Source organism: Pieris napi, chromosome 4 (assembly GCF_905475465.1).
Source record: "Pieris napi chromosome 4, ilPieNapi1.2, whole genome shotgun sequence".
Classification (NCBI taxonomy): Eukaryota; Metazoa; Arthropoda; class Insecta; order Lepidoptera; family Pieridae; genus Pieris; species Pieris napi.
The window spans coordinates 6,974,601-6,994,733 of record NC_062237.1 but is presented as its reverse complement, the minus strand read 5'-3'; the positions used below and the strand labels follow the sequence as shown (position 1 = coordinate 6,994,733).

General features: G+C 35.0%; 1 protein-coding gene across 1 annotated transcript; it reads right to left on the bottom strand.

Moving 5' to 3' along the window:
* Positions 1-827: 827 nt before the first annotated feature.
* LOC125048831 (putative inorganic phosphate cotransporter) lies at positions 828-17,309 on the bottom strand. The gene is made up of 12 exons (XM_047647746.1): positions 17,180-17,309; positions 13,844-13,965; positions 11,306-11,485; positions 9,854-9,992; positions 9,472-9,689; positions 9,014-9,072; positions 3,320-3,410; positions 2,926-3,058; positions 2,497-2,621; positions 2,085-2,204; positions 1,396-1,525; positions 828-994 (listed from the first exon to the last, which is right to left on the bottom strand). The coding sequence occupies exons 1-12, from the start codon at positions 17,214-17,216 to the stop codon at positions 966-968; spliced, it is 1,383 nt and encodes a 460-aa protein (XP_047503702.1). The 5' UTR covers positions 17,217-17,309; the 3' UTR covers positions 828-965.
* Between the last annotated feature and the right edge of the window lie 2,824 nt (positions 17,310-20,133).

Here is a 20,133-nt window from a genome sequence, read left to right as displayed (position 1 = left end):
TTCGTACAGAAAAAAGGGATTGAAGCTCTTGAAACTATATTTAAGTTTTATTTGCCTATGTGTTTTTTATGCTTAGAAGAGTGATCCCCTGACCTACGTAGGAATATTTAAAGTCTACAATATTTGATGATGCTGCAAGATATATGAGCCGACCACGTATAATAAATATAATATTCTTTAAATATCTACAGGCACTAGACAATACCTGGCCTACCGCGGCTCTCTGTTCTCCCTCCTTTCTATTAAAACGTTTCACGAATTAAATTTTTTTTGGCGAATACTTCCAGGTCTAGAAGTCTTTAATACGTTGGTAACAGCTTTAAGTCTAACTACAGTGCATAAAATTTCTCTTTATATGTAATTCCGCAGTAGTGTTGGCCTAGTGGCTTCAACGTGCGATTCTCATCCCTACGGACGTTAGTTCCCGGCTGTGCACCAATGAACTTTATGTCTAAGTGCGCATTTAACACTCTCTCGTACGGAAGGAAAACATTATGACGAATGACGAAGTCAACGGCTAGTGTCAGACAAAGAAGGTTGACACTTACAAATGATAACGAATAGAGATAAGATACAACAATCTGAGGTCCTGACCTTAATGGTTTTCTTTACATGTAATTGTATATTTTTCCAAGTTTTTACTAAAAAACGTTTATGATATTATAGTAAAGGTATATTTTTGAAAATCAAACCAAAATAGTTGCATACAAGTGTACAAATGCCTCTACAGTGCCCTGAAAAGAAGATAATATCATCAAGGAATACAAAGACCTTATTTACAATTGTTTTTTTTTTAATTCTGCGTATTTATTAGTTTAGCATAAATTAAAACAATCACAGTATTTATTTTAGAGTAAAATATTCCATATAATATGCATAATGTCTTAAAATAATAACAACGTTTGTTTTTCCCCTGTAACAACTCAGTCATGTACAAAATACTATTTAAAATACTAGTAGACTCTTCATTTTTCTTTTATTTCCGGTTTGGTTTCTGAAAAAAAAAATGTTGTTACATAATATTTCTTCTGCAGTCAAAAACTCATAAGCTCTAAGAACTCACGAGGTCAGAGCGAGTGGAGATTTCCGAAGAAATAATAGTACAGTATATATATAATATCAAACAAATGCAATAAAGTTTCCTCCCTGGCAGAGGAGCAAAAGACACTCAAGATGTCGCAGTTAAGGAGTTAAACCACAGAGATAATTGAATCTCTAGACAGTTAATTAAAGATCGATATTCCTCGATCGATATCCTCGCGTGTCTATTGCTATGGGAGTCCAAATGCTGTGTCCCAATTTTCAGTGTTCACCACAACCTTGTGAACGTAAAATGAAAAAGTGAAAAAAGTAAAAGTGTGAGAAATCACAAGCTTTTATAAAAAGTACGCTTACCAATATCATTTTCCTCCGATTCGTTCCAAGGTTGTTTTTCAGATGTTGTGAATAAAATAAAGAACAGATTGGTAAAGAAGTAGACAGCTGATGCTAAGAAGAATACTTTACGCCATTCAGTTGGGTCCGACTGAAAAAAAAGTGTTTGTACACACAGCTTATTTTATAAAGAAATATAACAGTGCCATTCTCTAACACCTTTATCTGAATAAATAGGTATAGGGGCTTACAACCGAAGCCTTAAACCCAAAAAACCGGTTTCTGTTCTTCGGCTAATGAATAAAAATTAAAAAATTAAAAATTAATTTGAAGAAAAACATGGTTATTTACACACTAAGTTAACCGTAATGTATGAGAACGCGCCCTGGCGCTGTAAATATAATAAAAAAACGCTTTACGCTTTATCTGTGATAACTATTATAACTCAATGTTTACAAAAAATCTTGTAAACCTAGATCTTCGAAATTTCATTCGAATTAAGAAAAACTCGCCTTTTACTTCTTAAGGTTCCTAATGAAAAGGAAGAACCTTATTATTCCTACTCACCACTTATTTAATTGTTAAGTGTTTATAAACTTACTGTAAAATATGCAAGCATTGTTTTTAGCTGCTTGTCAATATAAAATAGATGTAAAGTATCTAAAAGTTTATTTTTGTATTTTTTTTCTTTTTGTCTTTAATAAAATTACCTCATCCTGAATGATGACACCACAAATTAGTGGAGCAATGATTGAAATTATATTAGCAAAGCAGTTTGAGATGCCCATAAGATTTGCACTGAAATTTGGCGCCAAGTCGTTGAGTACCAGCTGAAAAGTCAGTATTATTATTTTCTTATTTACAATAGAATCTTAACCTGGACTGCACATAAAAATAATAATAAAAAAAAATGGAAATTTCCGACCCTGTGGCAGAATTACCTTATGCTGGCAGCACTTTCTGGCTGTATTTCAATACTTATAGTGAAGATCTAAATATTATCTAATATGTATATTCTACATAAGCAATTAAATTTGTAACTAACACTTAGTAAATAGTTCTCTTAATTACTTATTCGTGCATTTTGAAAAATTTAATTTTTAAGGGATTTTATTGTCTTACCATGTATCCCGTGTAGGTTCCAGCATTTACTCCCACAGATACTGTAAGCATCACTACTGCTAATGTCAAGTTTCCTTCTGGGATATAGGATAAGCCAATCAGGGCTACTGCGGGACCCCAAAGACCTGTCGTAGAAAATGGTTTTAGCGTCGCAATTCAGGGTCAAAAAGGGTCATATAACACATATTATATATACACATTTACATACAGCACTTGACTTTATTGGAAATAAATTTTTTAAAATATTTGTTTAATGCTCGATCATGATTAGTAATTCCAATTTTAATCAAATAAACTTTTGACTCACTTACAAATAATTGCTTTATTACGAAACAATATATCCAAGAAACTTCATTGTTACCCTTTTTAACGACAATAAAAAATACAAATTTACACATTTCACAACTTATATAATATACTTGTGTATACCTATAGTATTTGAAAGTTTTCTTGTATTGGAAACACTCAACCATTTTTTCCTCACTATGATATCAGTCATAATTCCCATAGGAAAGCTTAGCGCGTACATAGCTAGATATGGAAGTGAAGATAGTACTCCGTTCTGAAAATAAAACGACGTAATATACAGAGGTGCTTGACAAGAATGATGTAAACTTGTTTATTTGGTTCATATTAAAAAAACTTTTTGTATAAAAATTTGATCAGTCTTATTTCAAATGTTGGTAGGCCTAAATATCGCTGGAAAGACGCCGGAGAGAAGCACCTACATGAACTCTAAAGGTCTAGTTTATGGGGCCAAGGCTAAGTTTTTTCCTAGGTTTTAGTCGTCTCCCGCAATTAACACACTTGATTATATACATACCTTTGTCAAATTCATGCCAAGAACTTTGGCCATATACGTTGGCATTTCAGTCATGAGGGTAAAGAAACCCCAGTTTTGTCCACAGTGCCCTTTTTTTTTTTTTTTTTTTTTTTTTTTATATCCGAGGTGGAAATGCATTTGCGCATCCCCTGAACAGGGGTATGTGGGACTCGACCCACGCCAAAATCTCTGCTATTCAGAGACTGGGTGAGCAATACCCACTAAAACCACCTCGAGTAGTTCCGACAAAGCCGCGTTACAGAGGCTCCGGGGTCGCTGTCGCATTCTACCGGGACCTCAACGGCATGTTTCACTCAGAAACCTCTGGTGCAGTATACACTACATAGGAGGTAGGAGATGGGCATATCTTCTCCTATTTACTCCCCGTCTTCTACCCCTAGGATTCGTTCTAAAGCGCTCCCTCTCTCGTTCTGCTGTCTCCTTCTGTAGCATGACATGCTCACAGAAGGATACCACTGCATTCCATACCTCGTCACTGCCGACCATTTTTTGTACAACACAAGGCAAAGCAAGGTTATTACCCACCACAGAACTAAGATTATGACGTAACTGAGACCACTGCGGACAATCCTCCAACGTATGCTGTGCAGTATCATCATTTGCGCCACACTCCAAGCAGCTCGGTGATGGTTCCCGCCGCACGATGTCATGCAAGTATCGCCCAAAACATCCATGTCCTGTCAATACCTGCACAAGACGAAAAGTAAGGGCACCACTTTTTCTATTTGCCCAGTCACTAAGTACAGGACGAATAGCCTCCACCGTTCTATGCCCCGCTGCTGGGTTAGCTAAGTCTTGGTACCATTTTTGCATAGTAGCTGATCGCGCCAAACGTCTTAAATTCTCGACTTCCTCAACACCAGGGTAAATACCTTCAGCCCTCGACTCCATCCGGTGATTGTATACTAAAGTGAGAGCCTCAGCCTCTAACTCCCAAGGTGGAGTACCAGCCAATATACAACAAGCGGTAAAAGACACCGTTCGGTAACAACGGACTATTCTTCTTGCCACAACCCTTTGCGGCCTCCGTAGAAGGATTTTATTGGTTACAGTGAGCGAGTCTTGCCACACTGGGGCTCCGTAAAGTGCCATGCTTCGAATGACCCCACAGTAAAGCCTCCGACACCGTTCGTCAGGTCCACCTATATTTGGAAGCAGACGACTTAGTGCCCCTGCTGCACCAACTAGTCTCGAACCAAGGGCTTTAAAATGATCCTCAAACTTCCACCTACCATCAAGAATGAGCCCTAAATATTTCATATTACGACCAACCGACACTCTAACTTCATTAACAATAATTGATGCCCTAGAAGGCGGGCCACCTCTTGGCCCGTGAAACAAGAGCGCACTAGTCTTTTCAAGAGCAACCTTGAGTCCTAGTAGGCCAATCCTATCAACTACTAAAGAGGTCCCAACTTCTACTAGACGTACCACTTCTTGAAAGTCTCTTCCTTGCGCTACAATAAGGGTATCATCTGCATAGCAAAACATTTTTAACTTAGGTAGCAACGTACCCCTAAGCACCCAATCGTATCCAATGTTCCATAAAAGGGGGCCCAGTACCGAGCCCTGAGGAACCCCGCACTTCATTGGCCACCGAACCAGCTCTCCTGAGTCATTTACATACAGAATCTTACGATCTTCTAAATAACTTCTGACAAGATTCTGAAGATATAAGGGCACACCGTGGAAACGGAGAGCCTCCATTATGACTGTAAACGGCAAGCTATTGAAAGCATTAGAAATATCCAAGGAAACTGCCAAGGCCTTACCTCCACTACGGACAGCCTCCATAGTGAAATGTTTCAAGGCGCCAATCGCTTCTAATGTTGATCGCCCAACTCTAAATCCGTACTGAGCGTCTGCTAAATCTGGACCAACAACAGATATATGTTGACTTAAGCGCCAAACTATTATCCTTTCTAAAAGCTTACCCACCTCATTAAGTAAAACTATTGGGCGGTATGCTGATGAAGTGTCTTGCGGACGACCGGGCTTGCGCAATAAACATAGACGACCCTCCTTCCATAGTTGCGGAAATTGTCCAGTAAGAAAACAAAGATTAAATGATTCCCGCATTTCACCGTCTAAATATTCAACAGCAATTGCCAATACACGGCCGTGTATACCGTCTGGACCTGGGGCTCTCCTACGCTTTTTTAGACGATCCACTACGTTTGCAAATTCCACATCACTAACCAAGGGAATCTCGCCTTCTATTTCTGGTCTTATATCAGATGTCATCCGTGGAGGAACAATGTTGGGGTCAGCGGGAAATAGTTCAGATACAATTCTGGCGACAAAGTCTGACCGGAGTGTCTCAGTTAGTGAAGGACCTCCTGCCTGCAATTTATTTCGTACAAGACGGTATGGGCGCCCCCATGGGTCCTGATTGAGACTTTCGAGAAACTCACTATGTGCCTTATCCTTAGCCTGACTAATAGCCAGTTGTAGAGCCTTCTTATGTTCTACAAATTGAGAGTGAAGTCGTTGTTCTTGAGCAGCATCACGCTGATGTCTTCGGCGATTGCGAAGATATGCTCTTCTAGCACTGTTGCACATTTCACGTAAATAAGCAATATCCTCGTTCCACCAATGAACCATTTTACGTGATGGCTGGCGCCTCCATTTTGACATGGAAGCGTTTGATATTGCTTTTGCCGCATGACGAAGACGACTAGCTGCTTCATTAACGTCTGTAGGCCAAATAGCGGGTGCACACCAGGCTTGTACAATAGCCGCCTCTTCTGCTAGATCCTTATTTAGACTGCTGAGAACCCAGCGTGGGAATGCCTGTCTATTAACACCCACTTCATACCGTCTCTGGGATTTAAAAATATTGAACCTAATATAGCGATGGTCCGACAGAGTCTCAATATCTTCCGCAACTTTCCAATTTTGCACCGAGGAGGCTAAACTTGGTGAAGAAAATGTTAGATCCACCAAGGATTGCCCTTGCGCCCGCACACAGGTTGGAACGTTCCCTCTATTAAGCAGAAAAAGTCCCAATTCTGTATACCATTCCTCTACAGCTTTACCTCTATCGTTAGTGAGGCTATCACCCCATATTTGAGATCGGGCATTAAAGTCGCCTAATACTATCACTGGCAATTGTGCTCGTTGAATTGGGAGACATAAGTTGTCCAGAAAAGTAAGAAACTCCGATAGTTCTCTGTTGGGAGAAAAATAAACAGCAACTATTATGAGACCGTTCCACTCAGCCACAACATAACCTATTCCACGATCCTTTAAAATAAGAGGATATCCACCAGGTCGAGCAATTATACTGACGAGGCCACTTAAATCTTCTAACCAATGAGATGGTGAAGGTACAAAGTATGGCTCCGAGACAACAGTAATATCAATATCCCATTCAGCCCTAGTCTGCAGGAGAAGGTCCTGTGCCCTAGCGCAGTGATTTATATTTGCCTGAAGAAAGTTAATATGTGCCCTACTACCCATTATTGAGACATAATATCAGCCTCCCGCGCCTGAGCCTGATTTACAGTGCTGATCCCTCTACCCAAATGCGCCATCTTTGCCTTCACAACAGGAGGATTACATTTTCTTCCCCTCATTATGTGGTCCGCTGGCTTACCAGCATCGCCACAGACAGCACAGTGCGCTACAGCCGCTGTACATGTTGCAGATTGATGACCATTCTTTCCACATCGGAAACATAAAGTGCTACGATCCACTTCTGACGGACATTTCACACTAATATGGCCCAAACCTAGACATTTGTAGCATCGTAGAGGGCCATCTTCTATCACCTGAATGTGAGCTGAACTCCAACCTACAAGCAAACGACCTTCAGTGACTTTTTTAGCTGCAGTGACTGGGCATTGTACAAAAACTACATTGTTTCCACCGTGGCCCCTTACAAGAGTGCTCGCCTTTATTAAATCCACCTCACATTCACCCTTTGCAGCTATTGCTGCAATGACTTCTTGGACAGACACAGAGTCATCCAGGCCCCCAATTCGAAGAGCTGCTCGCTTCACCGGCGTATCCACCCTAACCTCTTCTGCAAGAACGCTGCGGAGTTTCTCAGCAAGTTGGCTAGCCTTTTCTGCACTTTGAGTTCCGGGTATCTCAATAATTCGGGCTCCTGTTGCAGTCTCTCTAATTCTGACTTCAGTCACGCCTAAGTCAGCTAATACGACATTGTCCCTAGCCTTTTTTAATATACCCGCATACGTTACACCTCTATCTGCGGCCTCCTGCTGCAATTTAATGACAACCGCAGCAGATCGCGGTGCAGAAAGTTTAGCTTTTTTTCGTGCTTTCGACACCGCACTTGGCACAGTTGCCATCTCCGCAGGAGTAGACAATATCTTACTTTTACGCTTAGGATGCGCAACAACTGACGTCCAGGCACCATCCTGCTCCTGGGAGCAACTTGGAGTAGGGCAAAGACCCTCAAGCACCTGAATTGGATTATCAGTGGCACCTGCATCAGGCAGCACATTAATGGAAGACCCCACAGGTCTCGCGTGCTCCCTTTCTTTTGAAGCTGCAAGGGGCGGACGAATAATACTTGCTGGTAATAAGCGGTCCTCCATTCCCGCCAATTTGGCATCGATCATTGCACCCACCGAGCGCATGACCTCACCTTGTATCTCATTTGTTATAGTCTTCAAAAAATTTGGGTCTTGTGAGGGGTTAACTTCGGAAATAGCTGATCTTTCAGAGAACTCCCTTCGCAGTGCCTTTAAAGATCCTTCCAGATCAGCAACATGGTTTCGCAGACGTTTGTTATCCGCCTGCAGGCGGCGAGTCTCCTCTGCCACTGAACGAGACGTTAAAGATTTAATTATCTCCTGCAAGTCTTCTGCCGCCTTTTGCAGATCGTCAGAATGAGGTTGGGTAAGACTCCCTGGATTTTTAGCAAACTCCAGAAGCTTAGCCGTTCTTATCGCCGCTCTCTGTCGTATATCTACTGCGCCCAGAGATTCAATCTCTTCATCGAGAAGATATGACGCTTTAATCAGAGACTTTTTTCCGGCTTCCTTGCGAAAAGTCTTACTCCGTAAGTGCCTCTCAAAGGCAACTTCCGCCGCTTCTTCTTTAGCCTCCTTAAACGCTTTCCTGGCTTTTCCAACACCAATAGAATGAGAACTCGGCTTTTTCTTAACAGTTTCCCTCCTTGAAACCGATTGTTCTGTCTCAGTATCGGAAGCAGATATACAGTCGACATTCAGAGGCTCCTTGAAGAAAGACCGTTTACGGTTCTTAGCCACCCCAGATATGCTCGATTCCGAGCTACAATCATCCATTTTGAACAAAACCACAACACTTATTATCAAACCAAGATATCATTACAAAAAAAAAATATAATATATATATAGAAAACAACAACAGACACACACACAACGACACAAAGATTAAGAACCACGAATACTTTTAAACCTATTATCCGAAGACTGCGGAAATTAATCAACGCATGACCTTGAACAATTATACCAAAACCAATAAAATAATGCGGAAATTAATCAACGCAAGACACAAACTCTCCTCTTCTTCAAGACACAAACGATTTCTTCAAACCAAAGACGATCAATACTCGCGAAAAGTAGGTACGTCAACGCATAGCAATAACAGCGTCTGCGCTTCACAAAAGACACGTCCGCCTCGGTCGAGAGCTCGACGCGCACCCGTCCACAGTGCCCTATGACTGCGGCCCAAAGCGGTAAGCATAGTAGAATCTTGGACCAAGGAGTCTTAACTCGCTGGAAGGTAATTTAAAAGCATTGACTACTCAGTCAAATTGAACTTTTAAGTTAAAATGAAGTTTAAAATTTTATATTGATGCGATATTTGTTACGCTTTTACGAATAATATACGGTATTTCAACTAAATTCGATAAATATTTCTTACTCTTAGCAGACAATATTTTAATTTATAATTGAAACTCAAACTCAAAACATCTTTATTCATATTATAGGTAAACAAGTACACTTATGAACCTAAAAAGTTAAATTAATTGTAAATTTACATTTACTACAAGTTCGCAAGTCAAGGGCGTAGAGCGGGGAAGAAAAACTAGCAAGAAACTTCCGCCACTCTTTTTAATCGCTAAGTTTAGTGTAATACAAATTGTATGAACTGGTTGAAAAGATATATATTACCTTTGGTTCTTCCACTCTTCCCAAAGAGGTGCGAATGTATAGAGACTCTTCCTTAGATATATATTTTGAATCCTCAGGTCTGCCAGCGCCGATAAATAAGTAAATAATTGTCCAAATGATCCCGAGTGCTCCATTAGTGTAAAATATTGCCTGCCAACCCCAAGCCTCTGCCAGGAAACCCGCTGCCATAAGTTGTAGCGCGATACCAAGTTGAGCCCCTAAAATTTAAAATCGTCAATTAAAAATACTATGATTTAATTTTAAATTAGGAACGTCATAATTAGGACGAAACTGGTTCTTTATAAAGGAAATCAATAGTAGTACAAGTGTAATACAATTATTCTGATAATAAATATGTCACGATAGCTATAAATATATTTACCAGCATAAATAATTGTTGTCAATGTTCCCTTCTCTTCTATTGGTATCCATTGACTGACTAGATGATGCATAGAGGGATAAACAAAAGCTTGAGTCAGACCTTGAAGAGTTCTGCATACAATGACCATTTGCCATCCACCCTAAAAATAATGAAAGTAAATAAATATAACATGGAACGGTATTATTAATTTAAATTTAGGAAGTTGCGTTAACGAGCTTATATCAACATAGTATAAAACAAAGTCAATTTCTCTGTCCCTATATACCTATGTATGCTTAAATCTTTAAAACTACCCAACGGATTTTGATGCGGTTTTTTTAATAGATAGAGTGATTGAAGAGGAAAGTTTATATGCATAATAACATTCATTAAATTGTGGAAAAATACTGTTATTTTTGAGGTTTCTAATGTGATGTCGTCAATAATTACATTTTTTCCGCTTACATTGCAATCGCAGGCTGTATCCTACGAGATTTATCAAAAAATTTTACTTAGTATTGTACACATGGAAAAGGTCTACAGAAAACTCCGCGATGGTATATATCTATTTCTTATGAATATCTCACAATATTTTTTTTTTGTCATTTACTTTTTACGACAAATAATGGCTAATTTTCGAAGCGATTTTAACCAATACAGCATTAATCTTTATCCATTTAAATACCTTAAATACATTGTTGATTTAATATGGCCCTTTACAGCATATGATTTAAATGAATATTTTCGAAGATATTACAAATTTAAAAATTGCGGGACGCAGCGCGTCGGAGGCCGTGGTTCTCCCTATACTCTATAGCACTTAGAATTTAGTATAAGCATTGCACCCGTGCGAAGCCGGGGCGGGTCGCTAGTGATTTTATAAAGCATCATAATGTTCTAATGAAAATTGCTTTAGAAAAAAAGGGTTTTATATAGTAAACTAGCAAACTCGGCGAACTCCGTTTCGCCACCAGATGGCTTCGTTTTATGTAACATTTCGATTGGTGATCCCGCTTTTGTGTTGAAATTTTTCCTGAATTTTCTTTGCTATAAACTTCACGGAGCCCGAGACCTTTCCAACGAATGCAAAACCGTGGAAATCGGTTGGTGCGTTCTGGAGTTATAGCGTCAGGAAGGAAAACCCGACTTATTTTTATATGGTAGATATGTGTATATATGTGTTTATATAATTATTTATTAATTCTACGCTATGACTACGTACTTTCAAACATCAAAGTACAGACGAACAGTGTTACATACACTGTTCAATGCTTGCTTGCTCTAAAGAGAGTTTATTGCCAGATCTTCTCTCCCGTTCTACGCCCTTGTTTTGAGAACTGGCAGTAAATGTAAAATTAGAAGCATTAATATGTATTTCTTTACTGACAAATCATAAGTGAACATTATGTTACCTATGTGATTAAAATATTTTTTATTATTTTATTTTTTATTATTAAATAAGTTAGAACTTACTATCTGCGCCAAAATTGGCATAAACAATGAGATCAGAGAGTTCACAGAAACAGAGATGGTGATCAGCACTTTCCCTCCAAATCTCCTCGCTAGTTCACCTCCAGGAATCTGCAGGAACACGTAGCCCCAGAAGAATGATGACAGGATCATAGACTGGATACTATAGCTCCAGTCGAAATACTGAAAGAGAACCATACAATTTAAGCATTTAAACGAATAATGTAGGTTTTACGGCCAATTTATTTCAAAGAATATTAACAATAACAGGATGAATTTTATACGTTTTAACTGATATCTAATATATAAAATTCTCGTGTCGCGGTGTTTGTGGCTAAACTCCTCCGAAACGGCTCGACCGATTCTAATGAAATTTTGTGTGCATATTGGGTATGTCTGAGAATCGGACAACATCTATTTTTATCCCCCTAAATGTTAAGGGTAGTCCCTAATTTTTTTTTTGAATTTTTTTCTGTTTAAATTTTTTTATGATACAACATTAAAAAATACATACAACCCCTAACTTTCACCCCTCGGCCCTCTACGATCAACCCCTATTTTTTATTGTAAATGATATACATGGCAACACGACGTTTGCCCGCTCAGCTAGTAAATCTATATAAAAACGCTACTTTCTATGTTTACAGTCTCTTTCCAAAATTAAAGCGTGGTCAATCGATGTTTATATGTTTATTTCAACATCATACTCAAATTATGTAGAAGCATGTCTTTTAGAGTTATAGCGAGGACCAGTATAAAACTGGGTCGAATACGTTATTATGTTGAAAGGTCAAATTATGTTAGCATGTCAAATTTCACGTGCATTGTAAATAAGAATCTCCTGATGATAAACAATTGACTGACCCCTTTAGACGTCACGAGGATTGCAAACTTGTTTACCTCCATAAAATACTTGATTTATAATACTTCGCAAGCAGATAAGTTAAGAAATGGCAATATGGTATATGTTTGAAATAAAATGCGATTTTTATTATTAGTAATTTAGCCAGATGAAATTCACATCTGAATTTAGTTTTTTCTTTTGCTTGCAAATACGATATTTATTTTGGTGGATTCGGCTGACCCTGGTTTAGGCTTTGTAATGTTCGACGGAAGGTTTGTTTCTATTAAAACTTACTAATCTGTTAACAAATAAACACCAACATTTGAGGAAATATATAATAAAATATGTTTATGTAAAAAACTCAATTTGTTAAATTCCTACTAATTTTATGGCTTTAATTATATTATTGGACGCTTCACCAATAGACTAACATAAGGTTAGCGCATATTGGTAAATGCATTTATGCAATTACTATTTCCACAACTTTAGATAAACTGAAGAGTATTCAACTACAGTACTTACACTGTCATACCAACATCACAAAATTGAATGTTTGTTCGAATCCACGTGATGTTTATCCTTTAATTCACTTTTCCCTATATTATCTGAGTGATGTTTTGATATTATATCAGCTCTTGAGAAAACCTCTAATCTGATATTATTTGGTTTTTTAGGCAGGGGACCAATTTGATAAAGTCATCGTAAACTCTAATCTACTGTTACTCATGTCTGTTTGACTACAACTAGGAGGATTGTTTCATTATTTTTCGATTATCTTTGAATTTGTATGTACTTTATAGAATAACGTATATCAATATTAAATTAGTATTGCGTTGTAGTCTGGCTGACTATACCTAGTTTATATTATATGTATAAATTACAAAATTGCGATAAAAATGGATATGCCGAGCCAAGACAGTCCATACACCCAATAAGTTCGTCCCTTTGCACAGAAATCCGACCTCAAAAATGACACAGTAATGTGTATTTAATTTATTGACAAAAATAACCTCATGCACTTTTAATATATAAATGTCAAATCCATGGACACAAAACCATTATTAACTTTAATCAAAGAACGAAGTATGTGAGTGAAAGAATTTAGCTTCAAGCATTTAGCCACGAACAAGATGCTTGTTTGTGGCCGCGCCACCATATTGTGACCATTCGAAGATAAAAGTCAATAAATTTTCATTTATCAATGGAAGTTTTGCAATTAATACTTGAGGTCGTAAAATCCCCACTCATAATTTTAAAATGATAACCTTTGATTTTACCACGCTTAACCTATTCATATCTAATATGTGAACGTCGCAATAACTTAGATAAAAAAACTTATGTTTATAAACTTTGAACACTAATATTTAACTAATTTTATAAATAGTTGGTCTTTTAATCAAAGATCATTTTTTGTATTTAGTTAAAACATATAGATGTGTCAATAAACAGTAAAGGTAAAATTCATAATGTCTCCGCCTTTACGCCCCGGGTGACATTCAAAATACCCATCGTAATTTGACATTTGAGGAAATTTGACAGCCGTTTAGGTCAAAGCAATATTGTACCTTTAATATAGGAACCGGTTGATTATCTGACAGTGTAATAATCGTTTAAAAAAATATGATGCTGATCAGCCTTGCCTTCGTGTCAATGGTGCAGATATATTCTCTATTGTAGAACTACAAAACATAACTTACCGTAGCATTTTTTGAATCGGTCATGTCAACTATAGCCATACTGATGTTGACACGCATACTGAATGCCAGCAGCATAGCCATGAATAAAAGGAAAGTCTGAACATGGCGTACACCTAGACCCCCTAAAAAAACATTACGATATTAAAAAATATAATCACAATCAAATTCAAATTATTCTTATCAACATTTTTGATGTACGGGTCAGACTTAGTGTTAGCACTAATTCTCGTTTCTGAAAGCACTAAGTGTGACTCCCGTATGTTTTTTTTGGATTAAGATTATATTATATATATTATATATATATATATAGATATAGATTGAATACATTTTAGTAGCCGATAGAAAATTGTTAACCAAGTACTACTTTGTAATTAAAACCTGTATTTAATGTTTGAAATACTATTGGAAATTGTAAGAATTCAATAAACACATTTCCTTTTGTTCAAATTTCCTCTTTATTTTTTTTAATTGAGGAAAATGTGAAATAAAGTATGAGCACCGTTATCAATATACACAGTTTTATCGAAGTATTATCATTTCCTACTTCTCCCCACGTCATTTGCTTTTATACAGATTTTAACATTCCTTGACGACATCTAAAATAACTTTCAATTTAGTCAAACAAACTTTAAGGTTTAAACAGAGTCAGAATATATATATATATAATACTGAGGGATTGAGTCTTGATTCTGACTCTGTGGGTAAGACACGCCGTTTTCCTCATAATGGCAGTAAATAAGAAATATACGTATATAAAGAACACAAATATTCTTGTTCATCTGGTAAGAACAAAATTAGTTAAACAAAATAAACATGGTTATTAATTTTGTGTTCGATTTCTATTTAATTTTACTCGAAATTTTTACTTTGTCCTTTCTTAAAAATATTAAATATATACTTATTTAGTCTAGTCGTCAAGTTGAAAATGGAACAAAATAGAGATACTGCTCTTAAAATTATGTGCGATAGCTCATTGGATCCGGAATGACGTCTAGAAAAATGTGCTAAAAGCGTGTAGTAGCACATAAAAAATTGCAAAAGTTATAGACCATTAAAGATGAAAAAAAAATGGCATTTAGTTTTTTGCCAATATTTAATAAACTTATAATATTTAAGAAATTTCAAATAAATATTCTGAAAGAGGAGGAAATTTCCAATAATAAACTCCTAACTCCCGGAACTCTATCTCCATTATTTATAATTTTAATTTAACGCTGAAAATAGGTCTGCGGGTGACATTTTTAGGATTCGCGCGTGGCGAATTTATTTCTTAACTAATTATTTAAACAATAGAAAATTAAAAAAAACGATTATAAACAATTAAAAATTGTTATTAAGGAAAAAATTTATTTTTTTTATTCATAAAATTTTTAATGTAATAAAGTTGTGTTAAATTAAAAAAAAAAAATATTGATTTAATCAATTTGTTTAAAAAAAATTTATCAACAAATGGCGGGAATTTTTTTTTTTGCAAATCAATAAATATCTTGTATTAATAAAAAAACGATTATATGATGATTTAGAAAAAAAAAAATTTTTTAACAACATTACATGGATTTTTAAGTTTTTGTTTAAGTAAAAAAATTGTTATAAACAAAGTATAAATATTTTTTTAACTTTTATGGCACGATCTTGTTAAGTATGTATGTAAGAAAGGCTCTACGAAGCGAAATATTTTTACGACCATTATTTAAACATTTTTTTTTCACTTACAATTAAGACGGTCGTTCGAGAAAATTTCGTTAGTTAACAATTATTTAACTTGTTGAAAAATTAACTTTAAGTAAAATTTTCAACGGGAATAAATTAACTATAGTGTTCAGAACACACCATATTTTTTTCAAATTTAAAAAAAAATATTCAATACCTTAAATAAATTAATTAATGTGCCGTAGTCGCTTTTGACGCCACGCGCGAATCTTAAAAGTGTCACCCGCAGACCTATTTTCAGCGTTAAATTAAAATTAACAATAATGGAGATAGAGTTCCGGGAGTTAGGAGTTTATTATTGGAAATTTCCTCCTCTTTCAGAATATTTCTTAAATATTATAAGTTTATTAAATATTGGCAAAAACTAAATGTCATTTTTTTTTCATCTTTAATGGTCTATAACTTTTGCAATTTTTTATGTGCTAATACACGCTTTTAGCACATTTTTCTAGAGGTCATTCCGGATCCAATGAGCTATCGCACATAATTTTAAGAGCAGTATCTCTATTTTGTTCCATTTTCAACTTGTCGACTAGACTAATTACTTATAATATACTATAAATCTTAAAGTTTGTTTGACTAAATTGAAAGTTATTTTAGATGTCGTCAAGGAATTTTAAAAGCTATATAAAAGGAAATGATAATACTTCGATAAAACTGTGTACCTATATTGATAACTGTGCTCATACTTTATTTCACATTTTCCTCAATAAAAAAAAATGAAGAGGAAATTTGAACAAAAGGAAATGTATTTATTGAATTCTTACAATTTCCAATAGCAAACATTAAATACAGGTTTTAATTACAAAGTAGTATTTGGTTAACAATTTTCTATCGCCTACTAAAATGTATTCAATCTAAAACATATCGTGTACTAGTGGTTCATACTGCAAAGATAAGCGTTGTGTATGTTTGTAACGAATAAAGTCAAAAACTAGTGGACTGATATCAAACTTTCACCATTAGAATGGTCACTATCCCTTACTAACCTAGTTACATTTATTTCCATAATATTTTAGGACATTCTATTATTCATTCATTATTTTATTAAAATTTGCGAGTTCATTCTTCTTATATTACCAAATTAATTTAACCAAATGTATGATTATTGATTTTTAATTGCACAGTAATGTAAATCGGATTTTAATGAAATATATTGTGTGATTAATGAGTCAAAATAGTAAACAAAAAATAATAATTGTTAAGACAATCGGTAGAAATAAAAATTAAGGGCTCAAGCTAGACGGTAGAAACAAAAGGAACAAATTTGATTATTAACTAATAATATAAATTATATTTATTTTATATAACAGAATATTAATAACGTAAATAAATAATTAACGCTTAAATGTTTGTTATATACGTATATTGTATGTTTGTATACTTTAGTATCATGATAATCAATATAATGATAGTCACTAAGGCAATTCTAATTAAGTAAATGCAGTCTCTATGTTTTTTCCAACTCTTAGCTGTTGTCTTTAAAATAATATGTAATAATGATGTCATAACAAAAACAATCATATACCATATACGTAAGTTATTGAAACCGCCAAACAAGTTCTTTCAAATTTATACATAGTGAAAGTAGGTACAAAACTCTCAAAAAACGATTTAGTAACTTACGCGGTCTAAGATTTTCGCCTTCTGATTTAACAACCATTTTTATTTTATAAAATTTTTATCATGGGACGCGCACGACCGATACTAAATCGATCTTTATGTCAACTGGCAAAACAATGAGATTTTTAAAACCGGTATTTAAACTTACTGCAGTTTAGTTAATTTCCGACATGCGAATATCGACTTTGTTGCAATTTCTTTAATGTATAATTTAATTATAAGTTGTTAGGATTACGAGAGAAAATATAATGTTTAGTAAGTAGTGTCAAAACACGAAGTGTGTAAGTTAAAGTTAGCTCAACTTTCACAATTTGGTATTGATTTAGCTTGGGATTATTTTGGGGTGAGTGCATAGGTGCCTTCCTATTTAAGAAGCGCATGGAGCGCCAACGGAGGTACGACCTTTTGAACTCTGACTAGCAGAGGGCTACAAGTGTGGAAAGTCTCAAAATTGTCATCACGAGCCAACGACATGTTATATTATTAATAATTCTAAATATACTGATAATTTACTCCAAAGTTAATACAAGAACAAAGTACTTATAGAATAGAATAAACTGTGTATTTTCGCATAACCTCAATATAATAAGTTAAATCTTTGCAAAACAATTGTAGAGCCATCGAATACATAATTACCTTATGTTGCTATATATTATATAGGAACATATATATTATACACTAATCCTTGAATCAAGCTTAAGCAATATCTTGAATACTTTGCAAAAGTTGCTTTCTCAGGGTCAGTCTGTTCAACAGCTGATATCAATATTTATACTTAATAAATATAGGTCTCGGGTTAACACGAGCGCATCGGTACAATCGATCTTAATAATAACTTCGTCACGGTGGGCTGATGAGCATGAGGAATTTGGAATATTCTCCATATTGGGAGAAGACAGAGAGAGATGGAGCCAATTGAAGGAGACCTATACTCTTATGTATGTGTATTGTGTATATTTCGTAAATGTTCAAGGAATAAATGAGGGTTAATTAATATTATTAACATTATGTTTGCTTATCCTAAGGCATACTTTAACTGTACATAATAGTAATGATAAAAAATAATTGAAATAATACATAAATTTATAATGGTCGCTGTGGCAAAGTAGTGCCTTTAATTTATTAAACCTATTCATGGCTGTATTGCGATAGTTGATCATAGAGCGAGACAATCACCTGCTCTGCGATCACCGGTACTATCTTAGTAGTAGCTCCTGTGCTTAAAACCCGCAGCGCAAGAGTCTCAAATCTAAAGGGAACAACATCAAAGTTGGAGCATTGAAATTATGGAACAAACATGCTTAATTGTGTTCACTTTATGAAGCAAAGTTTCATGTTTACACTTTGATTGCTATTTTTAATAAAATAGGGTAAAACGAATTTATTAATATTGTTAAATTATTACATTAGGTGATAGTAATTAAAACAGATGCAAAAACATATTAATGATTCTAGTTTTTATTAAATACCCGTAAAGGGGAAGATATTTTTGTCTAGATTTTGTTTCCACCACACCATTATAAACTTTATTTAGACTATGTATATAATAAATAAATTTTGTTTCAAGCCGTAAAAAAAATTATTTCGGTGAAGATCGAAAATTTCCTGATATAAATAAGTTGTTGAATATTGTAAAATATCAGTCAGACTATCTGTATGGATAACGGAGATTCTTGATAAAGTCGAAGTTTACTAATGTATTTGTCAGCTAAATTCCAAATATTAAGTATCTTATTTTATCAAAAAAATTATAAATAGCTATACTTTCTTGGCCCGTCATTCGATATATTCATTTTTATACGTAAGTTTTCTCGAATTTCGTTCAAATCCACCTGCAATTTTTTTGCATCCATTTCCAGCCTACATGCTTCATGATGACGTCAATCCAAACCTCGTCTTAATTCAAAACTTCGGGTCATCGGGTATTGTCCTTAAGCGCTATATGTCCATCCATCCGTCCATCTTATTCTTTTGTTTCACTAAATGTTTATTTACACGTAAACTTATAAAACTACGGAATAGACAGCAGTGATAATTAAATTTTTGTCATGTATATAAATAAATGATATGTATTTTGATTTGTTTGTCAAAGGTCCTATGATTTAAAATCGTTTAACGAACTGTTTATTTAATTAAATATGTATTTAACTGTCCCATGTACGTTGCCAGGTACGTTGGATTTACGTGTTTTTGTATAATTTTGATGTTACAATAAAACAGAAAATAATTTGTCCATATAGTTATTTTTATTTAAGTAACAATATTGTCCTAAATATTATATTACTAGGTTAGCTAAAGTATATTCAATGATAAAATTTAAAATTAATTATAAAAATAATACCCCGCACACATCTTCCCAACAAAACCATACACACAGTTAACATGTAATGTTCTACGTAAGGAAATTATTGTTTGTGTAAAATTATATTTTTTTCGCATTTTAAAACATGCATTATATTTTTAGTACTTATAAATAAGAGTAGCAGGAAATCATCCTTATCATAGTCAAAGTTAAACTTAAGTAACTAATGAACCTATTTCATTAACCAAGTCAAGCTTCATCTAACTTCAACTGTAGTTTTGGATACTGCAATTTGGTCTGTTAAGGTTCCTCTCCACTGTTAATATAATGCTTAAACAGCTTAACAGCATTTGCTACGATTACATGCTTCAGGTTATTTTATTTGTTATAAAGTAAGTTTTTATATGCTTCTTCGCACGGATGCTGCGCTTTCAAATTTTATTTGCACTCAGTTATTATTTGTAAGTGCGCAGTTAACACTTGATTGTACGGTTAAAGAAGGCAGTGCAAGAAAACGTACCAAAACATACAATTTAACAAGAGGCCAAGATGGAGGCTAGCTATTATAAAAAGTATCCGATCAATACAGGGTACTTACTAAAGCTTTTTTTATAATTTAAATTGTTTCTCAATCATACTAGGATCGTTTATGGTC